We start from the raw sequence: 15,913 nt of genomic DNA, 5'->3' as shown, positions 1-15,913 counted from the left end.
GATCTGGGCTTAATTGTTGCTGGTAGTTTCTATTCTTACATCGAGCATGATAACAGAAAGAGAACCTGTGAAATTAAAACATCTGATAAGACAAAGTGTTGGCATCTTGATTAGGGAAGCCCCCTCATTTGGTACGTGTGAAAATCGGCACTTGATGGCGTAGTAGACAAGACCACGTGGTTGCATCATGTACTTAGACTAGACGGGTATACCGGGTACTATTGGTAGATTTATACATACAGGTACCTATAGGTAGGGCCATCGACTATTTAAGCTCTATGTCACTGCGACCTGATTAGGTCTTTTGTGACCTTCCCTTTTGTTACTTAAAAGAGCCTTGGACTTTTAATGGAAGATAGGCCTCTTTTATGACGGATTTCTTACCGGGTACATACTAAGAAATCAATTGGAATGATGCAATCAGAAGGTGATGTTTTACTGGATGGTTTAGGGAGGAATTATCAAATCACTTGGTTTTGGCCAAATCCAAGCCTATCTAAATCATTGATCTTTGTACTAAACGTAGAAACCTAGATTACAGGTCTATGTATCAAGCCCGGATAATCTTTAATAAAGACTAATTCTATGGAGATAATACATTTGCAATACCTTTGGGGCTGTCCAGCCCCTATACCTAAGCCTCAGTTTGGGCTTTTTGTGTATGGGGTTAAGCTGTAGGAGTAAGATACTTTCAAATCAAGATCAGATTGTAGCGCTCCGCCCCGCCAAGTCAAGAAAGTTCGAGATGAAAAATATGGTAAGTCGTATAAGTGCACCATAGACCATAACATTGCTTAGCTACTGGGTTTATAATAAAGTACTGTAAGTGCTTCACAGGTCAATTTTGAGCTACTTTGCAAAACTGTTCAAAATATGAAGGACTTACAAGTCTAAAGGTACTACATAATTATCCTTTGGGGCTGTCCAGCCCCTATACCTAAGCCTCAGTTTGGGCTTTTTGTGTATGGGGTTAAGCTGTAGGAGTAAGATACTTTCAAAGCAAGCTCAGATTGTAGCGCTCCGCCCCTCCAAGTCAAGAACGTTCGAGATGAAAAATATGGTAAGTCGTTTAAGTGTACCATAGAGTCCATAGACCATAACATTGCTTAGCTACTGGGTTTATAATAAAGTACTGTAAGTGCTTCACAGGTGAATTCTGAGCTAGGTACTTTGCAAAACTGTTCAAAATATGAAGGACTTACAAGTCTAAAGGTGATAATAATAATAAAATTGCAAACTTTGCAAAACTGTTCAAAATATGAAGGAGTTACAAGTCTAAAGGTACTACATAATTATCTACAGTTAAAGGGCCAACATAACCTACAGTTAAAGGGCCAACATGACCTACAGTTAAAGGGCCAACATGACCTACAGTTAAAGGGCCAACATGACCTACAGTTAAAGGGACTACATATCCTACTGTTTAAGAGACAACCTGACCTACTTAGACAGTCTAAATAACAGCCTGAAGAATCCCTTTTTCCCAGCAATAAGATGTACTAGTGATGTCAAAACCCCAAATTAGTCGGAGTGGAATTCCCTACCATGGTCGGGATTAGAACATGCTCCCTCCCGCTTACCAAGCGAGCACTATACCGAGAGAGGTCTCATCCTCTTTCCCAAAGCACTACGTAGAGGCAAATTTCACCCCTCTTTCATTATCACAAAAGATCTAACCAGGTCGCAGTGACAAAGGGCGTTTATTTAAAGCCGATGGCCCTACTTATACCAATATCAATCCCTCTTTCATTAAGAAGTCTAAGAGGTGTTTAGTTTTCGCTGATGAAATATTAGATTCGTAATCATAGTGTTAATTTGATGGCCTGTGACTTGTTGACACAATGCACTATGGGTTAATCGAAAGCAAACAATACAATGAAAACAACACACGGTGTTTACTGAGTAGAGAGACCTGAATACATTGTAAATCATAAAATGATAATGTGACCAACGTCGGTCCAGTAATGGACAATTGGACATGACACACAAACAAGAAGAAGCCTACATTTCTTTGAGGAAGTTGTTTCTCTTTAAGAAATTCATCAGGACAGCAAAAATCAGGGTCGGCTTTGTTTCTTTCTGTTTGTAGGAAATTACGAGCGCTCGGAAGTTGCGCCACTATATTGGCCCGTCTGACCATCCCTGCCATTTTGGCCGCTTACAATGTATGGCTTCGAAGTCAAAGACTGATTGTACACCAAATGTCGGCACAGATCAGCTACGCTCTGAGTTCCATATCGTTAACACTGCGATTCCAAGCGATAGGTAAGCAAATTTTATGCCGTTTACCCTTCTCTCATTTTATGCCGGACACTCAAACTTAGACCGTCCGTCGCGCCGGAAAAAGCTACAGACCCACGCCTCTTAGACGGTTTGATAGACCTGGGTCTCAAGTTTTGTCCGCCACACACGTTCTGACTGTCTGACAGACCTAGTGACCAGTCAGAGCATGAGTGACCGGCATCGGCATTACGATTACTTTCAATGTGAGATGCCTGTCTCACACACAAGGAAAGTAAGTACATAAGTACTTTATGATTACTTTGGCTATTTGTTTTACCAGGTACCCAATTTATTCAGGAAAAACTCGCCTTTTATTGGGACGATAGCGTCTTTCTTAGAAGTTACTGACCTTGGATAGGTATCCGTTATTTATCACATACATAAAAGGATTTAATTGATGGATAGTGACCCCACTTACGCGGACCACTTTACACATTTCAATGAAATTTGTTTTTCAGGCGTGTTCCTCATAGAAGCCAAGACCAAATTGAAGCCCCTGCTTTGGACAGATACAGGGGTGGCTCTGGAGAGGACAGAGGAGGACAAAGACATTTTCTGTGAGGTCCTGCACGATCCTGGCCCTGACACAAAGGCCGATATTATATTCATACATGGGCTCAAAGGGTCGCTGTACAAGTAAGTTTTTGCCAATAAGACACCGAGACTATCCAGTCCTTCTCTATAAGGCATTATAGCCCTTTCATTTAGAGTTAGGAATTTGTTTATTTAATCTATGTATGTACCCTAGGCCAGCAACTCTCTATCAGGTAGACCTGATCAGGTCTGCCTGTCAGGTCTACCTTAGTGTGTGTGCTCATTGTGCTCATCAGGTATCAAGTACACCTGACACGCGGACCTTTTCAGACGCTCCTGTCAGGTCTACCTGATAGTGTGTGTGTATACATGGGCTCAAAGGGTCGCTGTACAAGTAAGTTTTTGCCAATAAGACACCGAGACTATCCAGTCCTTCTCTATAAGGCATTATAGTCCTTTCATTTACAATCAGGACTTTGTTTATTTAATCTATGTATGTACCCTAGGCCAGCAACTCTCTATCATGTAGACCTGATCAGGTCCGCCTGTCAGGTCTACCTTAGTGTGTGTGCTCATCAGGTATCAAGTACACCTGACACGCGGACCTTTTCAGCCGCTCCTGTCAGGTCTACCTGATAGTGTGTGTGTGCTCATCAGGTATAAGGTATACCTGACAGGTGGACTTGATGAGGTGTGCCTGTCAGAACTACCTGATAGTGAGTGGCTGGCCTTAGATAAAGGTAACGCCAAACTGTCCTTCCGATCTCTTGGCTTACTTGAAACATTTCCCTCAGAACTTGGAAGCAAGGACTCTGGGACACAAACAACACGTCCGACATCCGATGGACCAAGCTCAACTCCTCCAATAACAACGAAGAAGAGTTCGAATCTAGCCAAGACCAGACAGAAACCAGCTTGCCCTTTGAGCCAGACGACGACCCTTCAGTCCCGGGCGAGTATTCCAAGTGCTGGCCAAAGGACTGGCTCCCACTCGACTGTCCGGGGGTTCGAATTATAGCGGTAAACTATTCGACAGACCCGTTCCTTTGGAAACCGTTCTGGATTCCTACTCAACAGAGGTGGGTATTCAACACATATGTTGTTGTTGTTTGCAAAATTTGGGTTATTTGACTACTAGGTCATAATTATGTACTACGATTTGCCTGCAGATCTTTCAACTTGGTCTCACAACCTTGTGTTTCCATTTGTGCAGAATGCTTCATTTGTGTAGATCGCCAGGACGTAAAATGCTTCTAAAGTGTGAGTTGCCATAATACAATGACAGCAATGTCTCAACAAATGGCCACTTTTACCTAAACTAAACGCAACCGGCTTACCGAAAACGGGTCTTAGAGCCTTTTATCTAATTAATTTATGCAATTCTATTTACCAATCTTGAACTAGCAATAGCGGTATTTCTTTTCAGCAGAAGACATGTTCTAATAATCTGCGATGCAATCAATTTTCTAATATATCATTAATTGCTCAGGTTCACGATAATGTATATTTTGAATGTATTTCCAGGTTGCCCATGAAAGAAAGAGGCAGAGAGATGATGAATTTGTTGCTGGAGCTTGGCGTAGGTTCTCATCCCATTGTTTGGGTGGGTCATAGCAAAGGAGGACTGTTTGTCAAACAAATGCTTGTGCACGGTAAGTGTTCCTTATACTAGGTGCCAACTATACTAGGGGTAAAGTGCCATAGCCATTAAAGGTGCTTGATTGGGAGAACTTTACAGAATCTATTTGATTTCTGCTACGATAAACCTGAAAATTAGATAGACTGAAGTCCGACGATATTGAAGGCATTGGGAATTTGACCCCTAAAATGAAACAGGGGAGTTATCCAAGATTTTTGGTTGGTAACCTTCGATTTTTCCGCAGTATTTTTCTCTATGAAATCCTTCGTAACTCGATGAACACAGGTCAAATCCCAGCAAGTTATGGAATTTTATTCTCGGTTATTTGGGAATTAATAAATATAATAGTAATGATTGTTACATAATCACAGTAAAAGCAGAGCTTAGAACGGAGACTACTACTGGAGTGAAGGTATCATTTTAACAGTTAAATAGTAGGTACTGTCAAAACCATTTCATCTAATATTAATCAAAGCCATTTCTGTTCGCAGCTTACGAAAGTGAAAACCCGTCAGACATCGCCTTATGCCGTAACTCCAAGGCCATCCTATTCTACAGTGTTCCTCACAGGGGCTCTCCCCTAGCCAGTATTGACTTTCCTCTTCTCACCCGATCCATTGAATTACGGGAAGTGATGGCAGGTAACCTAATTCATGGCTAATTAGAAGTATGAGTTTGGATCTGGAGGTTGGTGATCCGAGTCCAAGTCAAGTCTAGAACTTTATCTAGGTGTAATAATGGACCATCAGCCAAACTATTTAAATATTTTAAAATATTGTCACTACTGGCATTTGTACATTCCTAGAAGCTTGACCCATCCTTTAGGGCTGTTTGCCTCTACACTTATGCCTCGCAGTGGGCTCTTTGTGTATGCCCACAGTATGGATGAATATGACTAAAAACACGTTTCTGTGGTTCAAAATACGTGCAAACTAGACTTTTCATTGATTATTATGAATTAAGTCTGTGCTTGTTCTAGAACAGCCATTCTTAACCTATGGTCCGTGGACCACTAGTGGTCCGCGAGAAGGTTTCAGGTGGTCCGCGAGAGGTGTTAATTTTTCTCATTTTCTATCTCTTTTCCTACATGTAGATATAGGTCCTCTAATACATACCACATAGCGTGTACAATGTACAATTGATTGCATATACATAACATAATCTCAAGTGGTCCGCGAGATTTTTGGTTTATCAATAGTGGTCCGCCAATTCTAAAAGGTTAAGAACCCCTGTTCTAGAATCATATTCTTTCCATTTTCAGACTCCCTAGAAGTTCAATATCTACAGGAAAAATTCCAGCATCTGCTCAACTCCAATTTGCTTCAGGTGAACATCAAAAGTTTCATCGAGACCAAATTGACCCTCATGACGATACTCTACTTGCGAATAGTGTCCGTGCAAAGTGCAGGTAAGTCCTAAGTGTGAGATAGTTGTGTTAGTGCTTACTGGAATGAGTTGGGGCCAGATATGAGGGTAAGATTTGCAATGGGAAGTCAGTCTAAATTCTACACTTGAAAAACTAAGTTGGTAACTTGACACTAAGCGAATCTTTATGTCCAATCAGATTGAGAAGCGAATCTTTATGTCCAATCAGAATCAGAGACAAAGCTCCTGTTTTAAGGTCTTTGACCATTGTGTTGGAATTCTTGGGTTTGAGAAAAGAGTGGAAATCGACGAATCTTCACACGATGAAAGTGTTAGAGATTTAGATCAACCGTATTGTTACTGTTACTTGCGAATAGTGTCCGTGCAAAGTGCAGGTAAGTCCCAAGTGTGAGATAGTTGTGTTAGTGCTTACTGGAATGAGTTGTGACCCGATATGAGGATTTGCAATGGGAAGTCAGTCTAAATTCTACACTTGAAAAACTAAGTTGACTTGGTAACTTGTAAGCGAATCTTTAGGTCCAATCAGATTGAGACAAAGCTCCTGTTTTGAGGTCTTTGACCATTGTGTTGGCATTCTTGGGTTTGAGAAAAGAGTGGAAATCGATTTATCTTCACACGGTAAAAGTGTTAGAGACTGATCAACCATATTGTTACTGTTTGACAGCGCCACAGGCGAAATTTTTTCGAGAAAATATGAGTTGCCCCTTCAAGGTTGTATACTTTTTTATGGACCGAAAATTCTTTTTTTAGGCTTTGAAAAATTCCCTGACTTTTTATGGATTTTTGTCAATTTTTTGAGAAATTCCCTGACAATTCCCTGTTTTCCAGTCTGGTAGACACCCTGGATAGTTCTTTATTTAGACTGTCAAACTAGGACACAGCTTTTTCTTCCCAAGAGGTTTGATAGAGGGAACGAAGGTCTTATTGGCCCGAAGTGGAAGGACAGAATAGGAGAAAGCCAGTCATTCCGAGAACGAACCTCATCTGTTTAGGACGAAAAGCAAACCCGAGACCTTTGCGGTTACAAGACAGACGCGCTACCCTCTAAACTCTAAGCCAACTAGGCTGGTAATCAGTTTTATCTGAAGATTTTTAATCAGTATTTGTCTGATTTTGATGAAATTTGACACAAATGTTCAACACATAAAGCCAATCAATTCTCTTGCACATAGTATCTCATTGTACAGAAGATTAGACAAGTGTTACCAGTAAGGCCATCGGCTATGTAAGCCCTATGTCACTTCTTCCTCTTCCTAGCCTTTTCCTATTTAAGTAGGGTCGACGTAAGCCCTATGTCACTGTGATCTGAAAAGACCCTTCATCTTACCTTTAGTCTTAAGATAACCACCAATGTAAGCCCTATGTCACTTCTTCCTCTTCCTAGCCTTTTCCTATTTAAGTAGGGTCGACGTAAGCCCTATGTCACTGTGATCTGAAATGACCCTTCATCTTACCTTTAGTCTTGAGATAACCACCAGGGCAGGCTATCCTGATTTCTTCCCCTGGATCCAGAAGTAACTTGTCTCCTACCTCGGGATAGAGGATTTGCAGCGTGTATGGAGACAGGAGTAGTCCTTGGGGATTAGGCAAGTCTCTGTTGGTAGAGATGGAACAACCTCGGCTGGAGCCATATTGATCTGGAGAGGAGAAAATTAATTTCAGTTTACTTAATAAAGCGTACATAAATTTGTATATGTCCTTACGTCACAAAATGAAAACAAAAACAAATGAAGGATGTCAAACATTTGTAAGGTAGGTACAATTTCTCTTTAGTATAACCACCGGGGCAGGCTATCCTGATTTCTTCCCCTGGATCCAGAAGTAACTTGTCTCCTACCTCGGGATAGAGGATTTGCAGCGTGTATGGAGACAGGAGTAGTCCTTGGGGATTAGGCAAGTCTCTGTTTATCTATACTAGCGCCTCAGGTATCGAAGATTTAGTGGGGAAAGGTAGGGTGTACCATATATGTAGCTCTCGGCGCTGATGGGTTAAGTGAAAAATATGTCAACTTGGTAAGTAAAACTCGACTATGTTTGCAGAGATTTGTAATACAATAGGAACTTACAAATATCTTCGACTGTTTAATAGATTTACGATTCGACCATTTAATCTAGAAGACTATTTATGACCCTACCGGCTACCGGGGTAAAGGGAACATATCTTCCAGTTCTACTCGTGTAGGATAAGCCTCGTAAGTAGAGAAGGGCGCGAGTTCAATCCCATCCGATTTTCATGGAATTTGATTTTCACTTGTAGATTTGACCACATGTTAGATCTTGAGCTTAGGTCTATGTTTAACTCAAGATAGGTCCTCGGTTATAAGCTTATAAGCCCCTGTTGCGGAGGTTATAAATCCCCTAGCTCAGGCCCCTGTCTACGATTTGCACAGTTGATTGAAACTGGCACAGCTGTTCACGTCAGCAAAAATCTCCGAAAGAACCTCCATGGCCTTGAGGGCCAATTACATTATAACCCTTTATGACCTCGCGTGACCTAACGGGCACATGTGAGGATCTTTTGTCAATCAATCAGACGGGTTTAACCCGAACGCGTCTGAGTGTCGAGTGAGGTTAACGAGTCCAAGCAACTAGTATTCTTATTTATATCCCTGCTATTACAAAAATATGGTAGTGACACTAGTGACCATACACATTTGGACTTGAAGGTATTAGTTTGGACGAAATTGGAGGTTCAATTCCCTCTACTCCATGAGAGAAGAGCAGGGATAGTAAATTGAATACTAGTTAGCTTGGAATATGAGGACTCGTGAACGTAATGTACCTATAAGCACACACCGATACTTTATATTCATGTCATCTCTATTCATAAACAAAAGGTAGGTGATATTCATCTTCCCTATTTTTCTTTTATATGCTTTAGGTGAAGATATTATTTGTCATTTTTTGTCCCAGATTGCACATGTAAAATTGAAATAAAGAGGCAACTTGTTTGCGATTAAATTGTAATAAATATAGCAAAATGAAAAATGGTTAGAATGTGGGTTGTAGATGTTAAGAAGGGCCGAGCCGCGCTTCGAACTCTTGACGTTCGCGCGCTTCCCGGCACGCTTGATTCAGTTTAGTTTTATGGTACTTGGTCTAGGTGTATGGTACTTTACCATCCCAATTCTAGCACTATGTACCACCTCTTACACCCCAAAGGCATATTATGATTTTTCACGTACACCAATCATAGGTTATCAATATCAGACATATTAAGATCTTTGGGAACAAAGAATTTTTTTTTCTTAACAGAGGTCCTAAAAAAAACAACTATGAGACACGTACGTGGGTACACCCGTACACCTAGGATGAAAACTTGGGTAGGAATAGGTTAGGTTGATAAAGCGATGTAAAAATTTCCATGAAATGAGATACATGATCTGCTTATGGCCAGATTGTGACCCTGGCCATTAAGCGCATAACTCACCTATTGTTTATAAACATCATATGAACGGGGTCCATATTCTTGATCACAGGTGTATGAAATAATCCTCGTCATTTCATGATAGTCTTTTGGTGGTTTAATGGGATGCAAAATATAGTCTGAATAGTCTGAAACAAGAAAAATTACGATTATTAGAAAAGCATCTAGGCTATCTTTGGATAGCGTTAAATAAGAAAGAAAAGAAGAGATATAATTTTATTTATTTGCACTCTAAGCAACAAAGGCCATGTGTGGAAGAGATATTTCAATGGTCTTAGAAGACAGGAAGATGTGTTTGAAATTAACTCGACAAACCAGCTCTTAGGATAGATATTAAATACTCATATTATGATATGCTGTACTACAGACTGATATAGGTTAAAGATCCCTGGATAGCTGTTTCGAGCTTTTGGTTCTCATCAGCAGGGCTTAGTTGTTGTGCTGGAATAGTACCTGCTACTCCCTGCTGATAAAAGCTTAAAGCTCCTGAGATAAAAGCTAAGATCTAAAAGCTCCTGACCATGAATGTTCTGACCCAAATCAGTCTGCAATATGAATGTATTTGATGACCAAACAAAGAGGTAATGAAACAAGATACAGAAGATCATAAAAATCTCATCAAAGACATACACGAAGGTATTAGTTTGGACGAAATTGGAGGTTCAATTCCCTCTACTCCATGAGAGAAGAGCAGGGATAGTAAATTGAATACTAGTTAGCCTGGAATATCGGGACTCGTGAACGTAATGTACCTATAAGCACACAAAGTGTCACAAACTGGTACAGTCTGTCATAGATGTTGAAGCAAAAGATTTCCTAGGTTTAGGACAGATATACTTTACCTTGAGCATGAACCAAACTTTATATTGCAGTCAATCTGTCCCACTTCCTTTTTCGTCTCCCCTTCCCAATTTTCCAAACAAAATCCTGTACTCCAATATTTGAGTTTAGGTAGGTACTAGGTACTGATTCAGAGAATGGTAACTTGAGCCTTGGTATGCCTTCAGTTGATATGTGACCAAGTCATAATTAGACTACAAAGTACACCAGATATCATTATGCTCCATTGCTATAATATAGGTGTGTACACAGGAAGATAATTATGATATGAGATAGCGATTTCTAATTAGCGGCCCGCAGGCCACATGTAGCCCACTAGACCATTTTTGTGGCCCGCGAAGCTTTTTGGGTGGACCCCATAGGCCTTTATTATGAGGTGGACTTCGAAAATGTGGAGTATCTACCCCCACCCCTCCAGAAAATCCTGGATACGGGCCTCCAAACCTGCGAATGTGGCCCGCGAAGTACCTGCCAATGTAGCATGTGGCCCGCATAGAAATGGAAGTTGGAAAACCCTGATCTAAGATAACAAAATTATGCTATCGTACACAAAGCCCGCCCTCAGATCAGCAATTGCAGTATCATGCCAACAGGCAATACTCTTTGTTATGACAGTGCACTTTATAATGGCAGTTCATTGTGTCGTTTGAGTTTCATAGTTATCAGTGAGATTCATAGTAATATCCTGCTATCACTGTTGGTATTAGCCCTTCTAGGAGTAAGATTCGTAGATTCGTAGTAGCTTAACCCATCCTTTGGGGCCTGATAAGAACAAAGTGTTGGCATCTTGATTAGGGAAGCCCCCTCATTTGGTACGTGTGAAAATCGGCACTTGATGGCGTAGTAGACAGGACCACGTGGTTGCATCAGACGGGAGACAGGTATACCGGGTACTATTGGTAGATTTATACATACAGGTATAGGCAGGGCCATAGACTATTTAAGCTCTATGTCACTGCGACCTGATTAGGTCTTTTGTGACCTTCCCTTTTGTTACTTAAAAGAGCCTTGGACTTTTAATGGAGGATAGGCCTCTTTTATGACGGATTTCTTACCGGGTACTAAGAAATCAATTGGAATGATGCAATCAGAAGGTGATGTTTTACTGGATGGTTTAGGGAGGAATTATCAAATCACTTTGTTTTGGCCAAATCCAGGCCTATCTAAATCATTGATGTTTGTACTAAACGTAGAAACCTAGATTACAGGTCTATGTATCAAGCCCGGATAATCTTTATACTAATTCTATGTAGATAATACATTTGCAATGAACATGACCTACAGTTAAAGGGACTACATATCCTACTGTTTAAGAGACAACCTGACCTACTTAGACAGTCTAAATAACAGCCTGAAGAGTCCCTTTGTCCCAGCAATAAGATGTACTAGTGATGTCAAACCCCCAAATTACTGGGAGTGGAATTCCCTACCATGGTCGGGATTAGAACATGCTCCCTCCCGCTTACCAAGCGAGCACTATACCGAGGGAGGTCTCATCCTCTTTCCCAAAGTACTTTGTAGAGCCAAATTTCATCCCTCTTTCATTATCACAAAAGATCCAACCAGGTCACAGCGACATAGGGCGTTTATTTAAAGCCGATGGCCCTATTTATACCAATATCAATCTCTCTTTCATTAAGAGAAAAAATTTAGTACCAAGCCTAGATCATAGGTTTTCCTATCCTAGCCTAAATCATAGGACTCTGTACCAAGAGATATAGATCTTGTATAAAGACCTCCATATGTATATTAGGTAGGTCAGAGATATAAAAAATTTAGTACCAAGCCTAGATCATAGGTTTTCCTATCCTAGCCTAAATCATAGGACTCTGTACCAAGAGATATAGATCTTGTATTAAGACCTCCATATGTATATTATGTAGGTCAGAGATACTCATACATAAAGAGTCAGTCGTTTATGATGGTTTTATTTGTTTTATTTTTATACACAATTTAGCAACATAGGCCATTTGTGGCAGATAAATAAGGTTGCCTACATTAGCCAATTTGATCGCCAACCAGAGATATTCATACATAAAGAGTCAGTCGTTTATGATGGTTTTATTTGTTTTATTTTTATACACAATTTAGCAACATAGGCCATTTGCGGCAGATAAATAAGGTTGCTTACATTAGCCAATTTGATCACCAACGTCGGTCCAGTAATGGTTGGGGCTAAGCTATGTTCGAGGGTTGGGGCTAAGCTATGTTCGAGGGTCGGGGCTCATCTAATATTAATCAAAGCCATTTCTGTTCGCAGCTTACGAAAGTGAAAACCCGTCAGACATCGCCTTATGCCGTAACTCCAAGGCCATCCTATTCTACAGTGTTCCTCACAGGGGCTCTCCCCTAGCCAGTATTGACTTTCCTCTTCTCACCCGATCCATTGAATTACGGGAAGTGATGGCAGGTAACCTAATTCATGGCTAATTATAAGTACGACTTTGGATCTGGAGGCTGGTGGTCCGAGTCCAAGTCAAGTCTAGAACTTTATCTAGGTGTAATAATGGACCATTAGCCAAACTATTTAAATATTTTAAAATATTGTCACTACTGGCATTCGTACATTCCTAGAAGCTTGACCCATCCTTTAGGGCTGTTTGCCCCTACACTTATGCCTCGCAGTGGGCTTTTTGTGTATGCCCACAGTATGGATGAATATGACTAAAAATACGTTTTGTGGTTCAAAATACGTGCAAACTAGACTTTTCATTGATTATTATGAATTAAGTCTCTGATTGTTCTAGAATTATATTTTTTCCATTTTCAGACTCCCTAGAAGTTCAATATCTACAGGAAAAATTCCAGCATCTGCTCAACTCCAATTTGCTTCAGGTGAACATCAAAAGTTTCATCGAGACCAAATTGACCCTCATGACGATACTCTACTTGCGAATAGTGTCCGTGCAAAGTGCAGGTAAGTCCTAAGTGTGAGATAGTTGTGTTAGTGCTTACTGGAATGAGTTGTGGCCAGATATGTGGATAAGATTTGCAATGGGAAGACAGTCTAAATTCTACACTTGAAAAACTAAGTTGACTTGGTAACTTGACACTAAGCGAATCTTTATGTCCAATCAGATTGAGACAAAGCTCCTGTTTTGAGGTCTTTGATCATTGTGTTGGAATTCTTGGGTTTGAGAAAAGAGTGGAAATCGACGAATCTTCACACGGTGAAAGTGTTAGAGATTTAGATCAACCGTATTGTTACTGTTTCCATTTCCAGACTTGGGTATTGGGGAGCTCTATGGCGTTCCTCTGGATCACAGAGACATCTGTAAGCCCAAGAGTCGCTACTGCTTCCTCTACAGAGAACTCGTAAGACTAATACATTCCGTGGTACAGCTGCCTAACCAAACCTCTCGCCAGGTCGCGCTCACATCACACAAGTCCGACACGAAAGAAAGAATACACGCGGTTTCTTCAGCAGACGAGCTCCGTTCACATCATCCCCAAGAGACATTTACACACGACCTGCCGATGAACGAAGTAAGGATCGTGTGACCACGGGTTATCCAGTGGCCTTGTTGACCTCAGATAAACGAATGAAATCGTTTTGATATATCACTCGGAGCGAGTGTAAGCGAATCTTTTTGTCCAATCAAATTCAGACAACGCTCTTATTTTCGAATTTTGAGTACTACCTGTTTTGAGTGACATGGTTTGTGACCTGTCTTCAGAAAAGTAAGGTACAAATGTTTAGACATACATAGCAAAGAATACTTTGTCCTGATGTTATTCTATTACTATTCTCGGTAATCAAAGCAGAAATGAAGTTACCTCGAAGCCAACAATTTTATTGTTATTTCAACCTCTCGCCAGGTCGCGCTCACATCACACAAGTCCGACACGAAAGAAAGAATACACGCGGTTTCTTCAGCAGACGAGCTCCGTTCAGATCATCCCCAAAAGACATTTACACACGACCTGCCGATGAACGAAGTAAGGATCGTGTGACCACGGCTTATCCAGTGGCCTTGTTGACCTGAGATAAACGAATGAAATCGTTTTGATGTATCACTCGGAGCGAATCTTTATGTCCAATCAAATTGAGACAACGCTCTTATTTTCGAACTTTGAGTAATACCTGTTTTGAGTGACATGGTTTGTGACCTGTCTTCAGAAAAATAAGGTACAAATGTTTAGACATACATAGAAAATAATACTTTGCCCTGATGTTATTCTATTACTATTCTCGGTAACCAAAGCAGAAGTGAAGTTACCACGAAGCCAACAATTTTATTGTTTTTTTTTTTTCAAAGGAAATCCCTAACTAAAACTCTCAACAACTTCATGCTCAATCCCCGATCATGGGGAGGAGATAGAAGGGTTGAAGAGAGAAAAAGAGTTGGGGGTGAAATGGTAAGAATAGAAGAGAGAGGAGAGGAAGGGATAGAGAAAGAAAGAACTGAGGGGGAAGGAGAGAAAGATAAGTGAGGACCTTGTATAGCTACATAATTTTTCCTTATTTTTCTAATCAAGCTTTTAACAATATGATTTGTTTTCCATTGTATTCTTACTTTCAATTACCTTTATAGCAGGGCCGGATTAGCCCCCCGCGGGGCCCGGGCAGTTTCAAAGGCGCGGGGCCCCCAGTTTGGGCTGATCGAACTTAAAATTTTCAGCGCCGCAGGCGAAATTTTTCAAAAAGTAGGTAGATATGTGCCTCATGCTTTGTCACAAGTTAATTTTTGACGTACCTTACCTAATTCGTAGATATTTTCTTATCCTAATTTTCGCTGAACGCTAAAGTGAGCAAACTAAAATAGAGTGCCGCAGGGGAGGAGATAGAAGGGTTGAAGAGAGAAAAAGAGTTGGGGGTGAAATGGTAAGAATAGAAGAGAGAGGAGAGGAAGGGATAGAGAAAGGAAGAACTGAGGGGGAAGGAGAGAAAGAGAAGGCAGGACCTTGTATAGCTATATATTTTTTCCTTATTTTTCTAATCAAGCTTTTAACAATATGATTTGTTTCCCATTGTATTCTTACTTTCAATTACCTTTATAGGGAACCAATAGCTGTGTTTTTAATGTTTATATCAATTTTAAACTATTTAATTACCCTCTGTGAAACCATAGTTATGAATCTTATGAAATACATTCTACTTTTGTACAAGAGATAAGGTACGATGATTGGAACCATGGTTGTATACGTGTTTTTATTACTTTCTCATAAACTTGGCGAAATCCACTGAAGACATTAGCAGTCATACAGTGACGTTAAACTAATTTAAGAAAATACAAAATCCTCGAGTTTAATGTCACTTCGTTCGTTGAAAAAGTATCGTTCATTATTACCGTATTGGTATCGGTTGGTCAAAGTATTAGGTGCTAATAACAAGCTTTAAATTAGTCTAAGACATTAGCAGTTATACAGTGACGTTAAACTAATTTAAGAAAATACAAAATCCTCGAGTTTAATGTCACTTCGTTCGTTGAAAAAGTATCATCGTTCATTATTACCGTATTGGTATCGGTTGGTCAAAGTATTAGGTGCTAATAACAAGCTTTAAATTAGTCTAAGTGCGCGTTCATAACGAGGACTATACACCCTGGACCATTGAACCTCGCCGAAACCCTCAAAACTCGCACCAGTGTCCACAACAGAGCCTGGAACCTCCTGCTTTTTTAGTTTCACTTGAAAATTTCGAGGTTAATCAAAAATGTGAACAAAACCATCGACCAAATTTTGTCCTGATGGGATGATGTTCGTTCTCGGAACGGCTGGCTTTCTCCCATCCTGTCTTCCTTCTCTCTTCGATTTCGGGACGATAAGACCATAGCAGTTACAGTTCCCTCTGTCAAACCTCT

At 40.4% G+C, this 15,913-nt stretch overlaps 2 protein-coding genes across 2 annotated transcripts in view; one reads left to right on the top strand and one right to left on the bottom strand.

The window, feature by feature from the left end:
• LOC103505080 (protein SERAC1) overlaps positions 1-15,913 on the bottom strand; it is a 29,209-nt gene that overhangs the window by 7,177 nt on the left and 6,119 nt on the right. Inside the window, exons 9-10 of the mRNA XM_026820467.1 lie at positions 9,273-9,397; positions 7,297-7,479 (exon numbers count right to left, since the gene is read on the bottom strand). The gene's annotated coding sequence lies outside the window, so the exon portion shown is untranslated. The remainder of the gene's footprint in view (positions 1-7,296; positions 7,480-9,272; positions 9,398-15,913) is intronic.
• Positions 2,071-13,896, top strand: LOC103505073 (protein SERAC1-like). The gene is made up of 7 exons (XM_008469382.2): positions 2,071-2,265; positions 2,742-2,919; positions 3,612-3,896; positions 4,342-4,469; positions 4,948-5,097; positions 5,718-5,864; positions 13,333-13,896. The coding sequence occupies exons 1-7, from the start codon at positions 2,202-2,204 to the stop codon at positions 13,608-13,610; spliced, it is 1,230 nt and encodes a 409-aa protein (XP_008467604.1). The 5' UTR covers positions 2,071-2,201; the 3' UTR covers positions 13,611-13,896.

This window comes from Diaphorina citri, unplaced genomic scaffold (assembly GCF_000475195.1).
Source record: "Diaphorina citri unplaced genomic scaffold, Diaci psyllid genome assembly version 1.1 scaffold149, whole genome shotgun sequence".
Classification (NCBI taxonomy): Eukaryota; Metazoa; Arthropoda; class Insecta; order Hemiptera; family Psyllidae; genus Diaphorina; species Diaphorina citri.
Note: the sequence above shows the minus strand (reverse complement) of the source record. Positions and strands in the feature narration are given on the sequence as shown.

What these genes read in the sequence shown, in the direction of transcription:
- LOC103505073 (XM_008469382.2), top strand. Translation starts at nt 2,202, where the DNA reads ATGTCGGCACAGATCAGCTACGCTCTGAGTTCCATATCGTTAACACTG. An exon ending in ACTGCGATTCCAAGCGATAG is followed by an intron (nt 2,266 to 2,741) that starts GTAAGCAAATTT and finishes TTTGTTTTTCAG; the next exon opens with GCGTGTTCCTCATAGAAGCC. An exon ending in AGTGTCCGTGCAAAGTGCAG is followed by an intron (nt 5,865 to 13,332) that starts GTAAGTCCTAAG and finishes TTCCATTTCCAG; the next exon opens with ACTTGGGTATTGGGGAGCTC.